Genomic DNA, 10,819 nt, shown 5'->3' on the forward strand with positions numbered 1-10,819 from the left:
CACACACACACACACACATACCGTGCAACAAGTAACAAATCGAACAGACTAGAATACCTTTATTTTTTCAACATCCTTCAATAAAACAATAACGAAATAAAATAACACGAGTAAATAAAAACACGCACACAAAAAAATGCTATTTCCATCCATATAATTGAACGAAACTGAAAAACGAAAGAGCAAACCATAACGAAAAAAAAATAAATAAATAAATAAATAAAATAAAATAATAATAATAAAAAAAATACAATACACCAAACATCAATACAGTCTTCATATAATATTGTTACCCCCCCCCCCCCCCAACATGCTTTCCCTTCCTCCCTTATCAAGTAAACTCTCTCTCTCTCTCTCTCTCTCTCTCTCTCTCTCTCTCTCTCCGTAGCCCTCATAACCCTTCCTACTTCCTCTCACAAAGCACTCCCATTCCCTTCCCAGCATCCCATCATCTCCCATCCCTCTCCCTTCCTTCATCTCCCATCCCCCTCCCTTCCTTTTTCTCCCTCACACCTCTTCTCCCCTATGACCCCACAACACACCCTTCCCTTCCTGTCCCTTTCCCACCCCTTCCACCTGACCCCTGACCCCCTCCCTTATCTCAGTACTTACCGATTACTATTCATCCTGGGAGCTTGTGAGGGAAAGAAATACGACATGATCAGAAGTAAAAGTGTCACATGTAGTAGTTGGATAAGTCTCTCTCTCTTTCTCTCTCTCGTACAGTGATGCGGCAGAAGAGACAATTGAAAGGATATCATTCAGGTCCTGGCAACACTGTTATGGCAATCAGCTGTGTGTGCCATGGCAATATTAGGCTGGTAAATCTGCCTCGGTAATGTTGGTTCTCATGCATGCACTGAAATTAATTATCTAATGGACTGGATGTGGGCGGGAGAAATTGTGTGCTGATGGGAATAATAGTGTAAGACAAACTATATATCTCGTCTTGGCATTGCACGGTTATGCGAGGAGAAATTAGGTTGAAGGCAGGAGAGAAAAATGTGCCGATGAAAATATTAATGCATGAAAATATCTTGTCCCAGCTTTGAACGACTATGTTTAGGGATTTTAAATTGGTTCTAGGAGAAACATATGTGCTGATAGGAGAGATTACCTTAGAAAATTATCTCATTCCACCAGTGTACAATTATGTTTAGGGAAATTAGACTGAATGCAGGAGGAAAGATTATGCTGATGGAAAAATTAATATAAAAAATCTCGTCCCAGCAATTTAAGGATTTGGGAATGGATGTATATTTTGTGTTGATGGAAGAAATAATGTCAGAATATACCTTGTCTATCTCCACACAGCAAGGCAAGATTAACTGGTTAACTATATGTGCATTCTGGGTCAACCGTTTTACCTTGATTAACACACACACAAAATGCATCTGTTTTACTTCACTTCTTCATCACACCAAACAGCAAACACCCCCGCTTGTCACGCTTGCTACCTTCAACAACAATCATTACAATACACTCTTTTCATAATATCTTTCAATCCACTGTTTTACCTGAATTAACACACCCTATGCATCTGTTTCACTTTGCTTCTCCATCCCACCAAACACCTTCTCATCTTTCTTGCTTGCCCCAACACAACACTCATGACAATTCAGTCTTTTCATAATATCTTTCAATCCACTGTTTTACCTTAATTGACACACACACAATGCATCTGTTTAACTTTGCTTCTCCATCCCACCAAACACCTTCTCATCTTTCTTGCTTGCCCCAACACAACACTCATTACAGTCCAGTCTTTTCATAATATCTTTCATCCACTGTTTTACCTTAATTAACACACACAATGCATCTGTTTAACTTTGCTTCTCCATCCCACCAAACACCTTCTCATCATTCTTGCTGGCTCCAACACAACACTCATTACAGTTCAGTTTTTTCATAATATCTTTCATCCACTGTTTTACTTTATTTAACAAACACACTATGCATCTGTTTAACTTTGCTTCTCCATCCCACCAAACACCTTATCATCATTCTTGCTGCCCCAAAACAACACTCATTACAGTCCAGTCTTTTCATAATATCTTTCATCCACTGTTTTACCTTAATTGACACACACACTATGCATCTGTTTAACTTTGCTTCTCCATCCCACCAAACACCTTATCATCTCTCTTGCTTGCCCCAACACAACACTCATTACAGTTCAGTTTTTTCATAATATCTTTCATCCACTGTTTTACCTTAATTAACACACACAATGCATCTGTTTCACTTTGCTTCTCCATCCCACCAAACACCTTATCATTCTTGCTGGCTCCAACACAACACTCATTACAATTCAGTCTTTTCATAATATCTTTCATCCACTGTTTTACCTTAATTAACACTCACAATGCATCTGTTTCACTTTGCTTCTCCATCTCACCAAACACCTTCCCATCTTTCTTGCCCCAACACAACACTCATTACAGTTCAGTTTTTTCATAATATCTTTCATCCCCTGTTTTACCTTAATTAACACACACAATGCATCTGTTTCACTTTGCTTCTCCATCCCGCCAAACACCTTCTCATCATTCTTGCTGGCCCAAAACAACACTCATTACAGTTCAGTTTTTTCATAATATCTTTCATCCCCTGTTTTACTTTATTTAACAAACACACTATGCATCTGTTTAACTTTACTTCTCCATCCCGCCAAACACCATCTCATTATTCTTGCCGGCTCCAACACAACACTCATAATAGTCTAGTTTATTTCATATCTTTCATCCTTCTACCTTTTTTTCTTTTTAACTTTGCCCAACATCAAGAGAGGAACACAATTCTTTACAGTCTAGTCTTTTCATAATCTTTCATCCTATTTTTCCCTTTTTAACTTTGGCCAACATTCAGAGAGGAACACACAAGACAAAAAACACATTATCAGTCTTAATCTATAACACACCATCTCCAATAAAGGAAAATTTGAGATGAAGACTTATTACAAGGGACACTGAAATAAGAACGACTGGAATCAAGTAGGTGAGTAGCATGCACTGTGGGTAATACATCCCCTTAAAGGCCATTATACATACATGCAACAGGGCGAGTCTTTAAGAAAAACATGCCAAAATTTCTGGTAATCTTTCACTCATGCAAATCATACTAAAGAAAGTGGACATTCTTAAAGATGGTATAAAAATTCAGAGCTCAGCAACTTAGATTTTTTTGGTTATAGTTTTTGGTATTTTTTCATTCATGCAAATTATACACCTGCTTATGTGGGTATTTTTAGATAAAGAGAATAAAACACAGAAAAGTATACATAGGTTAGGTTACACTAGGCTCCACATTGAATCAGTACTCATTTATGTCTCTTTGGCCCTCAAGTGTGTGTGTGTGTGTGTGTGTGTGTGTGTGTGTGTGTGTGTGTGTGTGTGTACTCATAAAAAAATAGAGCTGGCATCATTTAACGGCAATAAAAAGTGACAGAACAATACATGACAGAAATAACAAAGAGGAAGAACACTTTAATATCCGTCACTATTTTTTCCTGTTCAGTGTTGGCTCTCCATCTCCCTCTCTCTCTTTCTCTTTCTCTCTCCATCCCTCTCCCCCTCTCCAACAAAGTCACATTCTCTCTCTCTCTCTCTCTCTCTCTCTCTCTCTCTATCCCCCTTGCACCCCCGCCCAGCAATCACCTCTTCCTCCACCCCTCTCTCTTTCTATATCCCCCTCACACCCTCCCCAACAAAGTCACCTTCCCACCCAGCAATCACCTCTTCCTCCACCCCTCTCTCTCTTTCTATACCCCCCTCGCACCCCCCACATCAAAGTCACCTTCCCACAACTCCACCATCACCTCTTCCCTCCACACCCACACACCCACACAAGCACAGCATCACCAAGACAACCCTGAGACTTCTTTGTCCTTCCTCTCTTCACCCTCCCATGGACAGACAGACACAGGCCATGAAGGAACTGTAAAGGGCACCACACCACAAAATACTCAGAACAAGAGCTTATGCCTGGCAAGGGTGCAAAGGGTGCCGGCCACAGTGCATGCCAGCTGGGCGGATGAAGGGAGAGGAAGGGAAGCACAGTGTAGAGAGTAAGGGAGAGGAAGGGGAGCAGAGTGTAGAGAGAGAATAAGGGAACATAAGAACATAAGGAGTCTGCAAGAGGCCAGTTGAGGAAGGGGGGCACATTGTAGAGAGAATTAGGGAGATGAAGGAGAGCGCAATGTCGAGGGAGAATTTAGCTATGTGTATATGGATGTTGTTGATGATTATGATGTATCTAGGTCCCTTGTTGATAGCCTTTTTCCTGTGATTGATGTTAATGTATTGTAATGTAATGTAAACTAAAAGAAGTAGAAGAACATAGTATACATGTAGACAGAATTTAATTATGTGTGTATGAATCATAGGCCTTCGTTTGCAGGCTTTTTCCTTAATAATGTAATGAATAATGAATGACAATGAATAATGCGTCGGTGTAATGTAAACTTCCATTAAGAGGAGCAATGAGAGAGGAAAGCATAATATATAACAGTAATGAATAACTATGAATAATGCGTATGTGTAATATAAACTTTCAATTCATTAAGAGAACCAATGAGGAAAACATAATAGCGATAAGGGAATTTTTTTTTATCTATATCCAGTCACCCTTATGCAAGTTTTCCTCTCAGAAGTGATGTAAAATTCTTGTGAAGGCAAAATTAGGGGCACAGACTGTAACTGTATCTAGCTTCACCTCGGCCCTTTTATATTACAGGAAAGGAGGCAGGCAGCTCAAGGGGAAAAAAAGATGAAATGAAAAAGCCTGCCAAGTGAGCCTGCGGTGGGTAGAAAAACCTGTTACCTTGGAGCATAAGAAATAAAAGTGCAAGACATGAAGGTTTCTGGGATAAATGTATGTGGTCATGTTTAAATTTTCCAGTTGTAAGTATACGAATGTTAAGCTTTATAACTCCAAACGGCTGCAACATCACAATGCAGCATTTCAAGAGGAGACAGATTTTATGCTTTTATTTTTTTATTTATTTTTTTACAGTAAAGGAAGCACTTAAAAAAAAAAAAGCCTGCTAATCACCGAACATCAAAAGAAAGGAAGTGCAGAAAGTCAAGTAAAGCAGAGAGGAAATTTGTGGGAATTCCTTATCTTTCGTTTCAATTAAATATACTAGAGAACAGGACAAACACAATCAAGACTCTCATATTGAGCACAAATATATGAATGAGAAAGATGAAGCCAGCCGCAGTAATAAAGTATAGATATAACTGTGAACTCCTATTCTTTTCCTTCAAATAAACATACGAGTGAACAGGATAAACATAATAAGCCTTTAGCATAATCAGCACAAATATATGAATGAGAAAGATCCAGCAAATACGTAGTAGTAGTAGTAGTAATAAGAGTATAGAAATGATCGAATGAGAAAGATCCAGCAAATACGTAGTAGTAGTAGTAGTAATAAGAGTATAGAAATGATTTTGTGAACTCCTTATCCTTCCCTTCAAATAAATATACAAGAGAAAACAGGATAAACACAATCTAAACTTTAGCATAATGACCACAAACGCATGAATGAGAAAGATCCAGAAAGTAGTGGCAATAAAATAAAGAAATAACTGTGAACTTCTTATCTTTCCCTTCAAATAAATATACAAGAAAACAGGATAAACATAATCAACCGTTAGCATTATCACCACAAAATTATGGATGAGAGAGATCACGCCGTTTGCAGTAGTTGTAAAATATATCAACAAAGACTTTTACCCACTACAATACCCAAATACAACAAACAAAATCACCCACTTAACATAATCATCTCCAACACATGAAAGAGAAAGATCAGGCAGTATACAGTAGTTGTAAAATATATCAACAAGACTTTTACCCACTACAATACCCAAATACAACAAACAAAATCACCCACTTAACATAATCATCTCCAACCCATGAAAGAGAAAGATCAGGCAGTTTGCAGTAGTTGTAAAATATATCAACAAAGACTTTTACCCACAACAATACCCAAATACGACAAACAAAATCACCCACTTAACATAATCCTCTCCAACACATGAAAGAGAAAGATCAAGCAGCAATAAAGTACGGTATCTAAATAAAGCCCTTCACTAAGACGCATTGAGGGGGTACATCATGTGGCTGAGTGTGAGTGCGAAGGACTTCATCACTCGCTGCTATTATTTCTGAGCCTTGTGAGTGTTGGTGAGTGGCCAAGGCAAGGAGTCTTAGTGGGCAAATCACAGCCTGGCCGTCACTAGCAAGCAAGAGCGTTAGGAGTGCCAATGGTGCCAAGGCCAAGGCTGTGTGCTGATGATGTACATGAGGAGGAGGAGGAGGAGGGGGACGAGAAGAAGAAGAAGGAGAAAAGAGAATAATGGTGAGGAGGAGAAGGAGGAGAAAGAAGAGGATGATTGTGTGAATGATGATGATGATGAGGAGGAGGAGGAGGAGAAGGAGGAGGAGGAGAAAGAAGAGAATAATGGTGAGGCGGATGTGGAGAAAGAGGATGATTGAGTGGATGATGATGATGAAGAGGAGGAGGAGGAAGAGGAGGATAAAGATGACAAAGAGGAGGAGGAGCAGAAGAAAGAGGAGAAGGAACAGCAGTAAAAAGAGAAGGAGGAACAGGAGACTCAGGAGAAAGAGGAGGATGAAAAAGCAGAGGAAGAGAAAGAGGAGGAAGAAAACAAGCAGGAGGAGGCAGAAGAGGAGGAGGAGGAGGAGGAGGAGGAGGAGGAGGTGGAAGGGGGAAGATATATGATAATGTATAAATTTATATCTAAATTCTGAAGGTCGAGGAGGAGGAGGAGGAGGAGGAAGAACAGTGACCCTCATAGCCCCCCATTGGCACTATCATCGTCCTTGAGGTATATAGTGCGTCTTTTGGCTTTCGTTTTAATATGCAAATCCATGTAATTGTCCTTTCTATAAATATGTAATGAGAATGCAAATCCATGTTAATTAATTCGCTGCCACGCCACCCACAAAGCCTGACTCTATGCTGTGTACTGTAAACTCTATGCTGTGTACTGTAAACCTCTATGCTGTGTACTGTAAACTTTATGCTGTGTACTGTAAACTCTATGCTGTGTACTGTAAATACTATGCTGTGTACTGTAAGCCTCTATGCTGTGTACTGTAAACTCTATGCTGTGTACTGTAAACTCTATGCTGTGTACTGTAAACCTCTATGCTGTGTACTGTAAACTCTATGCTGTGTACTGTAAACTCTATGCTGTGTACTGTAAACCCCTATGTTGTGTACTGTAAAACTCTATGCTGTATACTGTAAACTATATGCTGTGTACTGTAAACTCTATGCTGTGTACTGTAAACTCTATGTTGTGTACTGTAAACCTCTATGCTGCATACTGTAAACTCTATGCTGTATACTGTAAACTCAATGCTGTGTACTGTAAACTCTGTGTACTGTAAACCCCTATGTTGTGTACTGTAAAACTCTATGCTGTGTACTGTAAAATCTATGCTGTATACTCAATGCTGTGTACTGTAAACTCTATGCTGTATACTGTAAATGGCACTGCCCCTATGCTAAAGTGACCCTGTTATTATTCTATCTTTTATATATATATATAGTCAGGATTACTTTGTCTTAAATTCTTCAACAACTCAACTTTCATGACTGTAAAAATGTGATAGGGAACATAATAGATAAAAAAAACACCATTAAAGGAAAGGAGAATGAGGAAGAGGATGAGGAGGAGGAGGAATTGAAAAAAATAAAACAAAGAAAACGAGATCTTGGTAAATGGTACGAGGATATGTACAAAACAATAAATAGCAGATAAACAAAAAAACAATAGTACAAAAACAAACAGTAGATAATAATGGATAGGGAACATGGAGATAATAGTGAATGTCAGGAAAAAAAAAAAAAAAAAAATAAATAAAAAAAAATAAATAAATAACAATAACAAAAAACAAACATAACAGCTAATACTTGATAGAGAACGTAACAGGTAACAATGGATGTGTCAGGTGATCATACGAGCAAACACAGGGGGTAACACATTCACACACACGCCTGCCTAACACTTCACGCCCAGCACCTTGCCCTTGAAAACCTCGCCTACACAACTTCAACACAAAGGAAGATGAATAATGTTACTGCCTTTAGGTCAGGACTCCAGGGGGCAGATGGGGTGCTCTTCTTCCTCCTCCTCTTCCTCTCTTCCACACACCCACACATATACTATAATCCATCTTTGGCTCCCCTTCCCCTCCCCCATTCCCTTTCCTCCTCTTCCTCAGTATAAATCACAAGCTCCTTTCCCTCTTTTTCTTTACCCTTCCATTACCCAGCATTTATTACAGGCATCCTCCCCTCACTCTTTCCCTTCCTTCCTTTCCTCTCCCTTCCTTTTTCACCACATTTGTTTCTTTACCATACACTGCAAGCCCCTTTTTCCTTCACTTTGCATTCCCTGAGGTTTTTCTTCTCTCTCCTTTCCTTCTATCCCTTGCACACCTCCTTCCCTTCCCCTTCTTCACCATATCTGCAAGCCCCTTTTCCTGTCCCTTTCCTTTCACTTCCATACATCACAGGCCTCCCTCCATTCCCTTCCCTTCCCCACCATAGACCGCAACCCCACTTCTCTTTCCCTTCCCCACCACACACCACAAGCCCCATACCATCCCCCTCTCCCATATACTGCAAGCCCCTTTCTTTTCCCTTCCATACATCACAGGCCTCCCTCCATTCCCTTCCCTTCCCCACCATAGACCGCAACCCCCCTCTCTTTCCCTTCCCCACCACACACCACAAGCCCCATACCATCCCCCTCTCCCTCCCTTCCTCTTCCCAACCATCCTTTAACGTAAACATCTCTATTACGATCTTGTCCTCCATCCCTTCCCTCCCTCCCTCCCCCAGCTTCAATGTCTTCCTTGCTCCCTTTCCTCCTTCCTTCCCTCCTCCTCCAGTCCCTGTGCCACCCCTCCCCCTTGCTTGGTGTCCCCCGGGGTGGAGGACATGCCCCAGGGGAGGTTGTCCTGATCTAGTGTTACATGTGTACTCTAACGTGCAATCAATGGTGGTGTGGTGGTGGTGGTGGTGGTGTGGGTGGTGATGGTGGTGGTGGTGGTGTGGGTGGTGATGGTGTGGGTGGTGGTGATCAATGGCCACAGCAATGATTTGGGCACAGTGACAAGAGAAAGACCGAGGTGATGAAGAAGTAGGAAGAGGAGGAGGAGGAGGAGTAAGAAAGTCGATAATGAAGAGGAAAGAATAAAAAGGGTAGGAGAGGTAAGATTAAGGAGGTGGAAGGAAATGGAGGAAGGAAGTCAATTATAAGAAAGAAAATGGGGAATGATATGAAAAGTGGAGGAAAAGGAGATAGGAAATTTAAAAAAAGGAGGAGGAGGGAAGAGTAAGAAAGTCAAGGAAGAGGAAGAAAGAAAAGAGAGGTAAGACTGATGAAGGAGGAGGAGGAAGAATGCTGAAAAAGAGGAAGAGAGAAAAGGGAAAAGAGGTAAGACTGATGAAGATGGAAGAGGAAGGAAGAGGAAGGAAGATGACGATGAGGAAGAAAGAAGGAAAAGGAAGGAGAGAAATGTTGAGGGAGGAGGAGAAGGAAACGAAGGCAGAAAGCTGAATAAGAAAGAGGAAGAAAGAAAAAAAGGGAAGAGATATAAGATGAAGAGAGAAGGAGGAGGAGGAGGAGAAGGAAGAAAAAGAAGGAAGAAGAGTGAAGAAAAAAAAGAGGAAGAAAAAAAAGGAAGAGAAAAAGAGAAGAGGGAAAGTAAAAGAAGAAAAAAAAAAATGATGGAAGACGAAGAAATGAGATAAAACAAGAGGAAGGAAAGAAAATAGGAAGAGGAAGCAAGACAAAAAAAAGGAAAAGAAAAATGAGAATAGCAAAAATAAGAGAAAGAAACAAAAACACCAATTATGAGATGAAAAAAAGGAAAAAAGAAAAGGAGGCAAGCAGGAAAACAAAAAATAGAAGAAAAAATATATATAAAACACATTTTCAAAAACCAACTAAATACATACAATTACAATCTGAACATTTGCTTAACTGGATATACGTCATTAGGAACCATTAATAGCCAGGCAGCCACTTGTGAACCACCGAGAAATACCAAATATAAATACCATATCCGCAAGGTAAATTAATTAATGAGAGGAAGGTAGGAAGTTTTATTTTTAGTTTTACAGGAAAGGAAGCAGCTCAAGGGCATATAAAAGTGTAGAAAAAAGCCCGCTATATACTCTGCTCCTAGAAAAAGATAACAGTAAAGAGTGGCCATAAGAGAGGTCAATTTCGAGAGAAGAGGTGTCTTGACGCTCTCCTCTTGAACGAAAAGGTGAGTGTGTGTGTGTGATTTGCGCGCATACCAACTCTATGATTCACTATATATTTGGTAACACTTGCGCAGAAATAATTGCAGATAACTATACATAAGAACCGAGAATTACTTGAACTAACAGCTAAGTAGTTTAAGCAAGGGGGGGGGGGGGGGGGGAGATAGATAGATAGATAGATAGAGAGAGAGAGAAAGAGAGAGAGATAACATAAATAGAACCAGATCAAGTCAGACAATAAGTTATACACCACAATCTCCCATAAATCTCCTCTTCCTCTTCCTCCTCCTCCTCCTCTTGTATTGATATCCTTTAACCGCTACAAGGAAAGGGAGAAGAGGGAGAAGGGAAGGCAGGAAAGAAGGAAGGAAGTGATAGAAAACACAACAAATGGGGAAAATACATGAAAAATAAAGAATAAAGAGGAAGAAGGATAATACAAAGAGGAAGAGGAAAAATACAAAGAGGAAGTTTAGGAGAGACCACAAGGAAGAGAGTAAG

General features: G+C 40.0%; 1 protein-coding gene across 8 annotated transcripts in view; it reads right to left on the reverse strand.

Annotated features, from left to right (window-relative positions):
- Window positions 1–10,819, reverse strand: part of LOC127008257 (mitochondrial uncoupling protein 4-like) — a 64,004-nt gene that overhangs the window by 21,210 nt on the left and 31,975 nt on the right. For 4 of the 8 annotated variants that reach the window (XM_050880026.1, XM_050880025.1, XM_050880018.1 and 1 more), the window contains exon 2: window positions 613–634. The exons of the other annotated variants lie outside the window; for them this stretch is intronic. In XM_050880026.1, the coding sequence (XP_050735983.1) occupies window positions 613–626 (14 nt within the window). In that variant the 5' untranslated portion in view covers window positions 627–634. The remainder of the gene's footprint in view (window positions 1–612; window positions 635–10,819) is intronic. 8 annotated transcript variants of the gene reach the window in all.

The sequence above is a fragment of the Eriocheir sinensis genome, chromosome 37, assembly GCF_024679095.1.
Source record: "Eriocheir sinensis breed Jianghai 21 chromosome 37, ASM2467909v1, whole genome shotgun sequence".
Classification (NCBI taxonomy): domain Eukaryota; kingdom Metazoa; phylum Arthropoda; class Malacostraca; order Decapoda; family Varunidae; genus Eriocheir; species Eriocheir sinensis.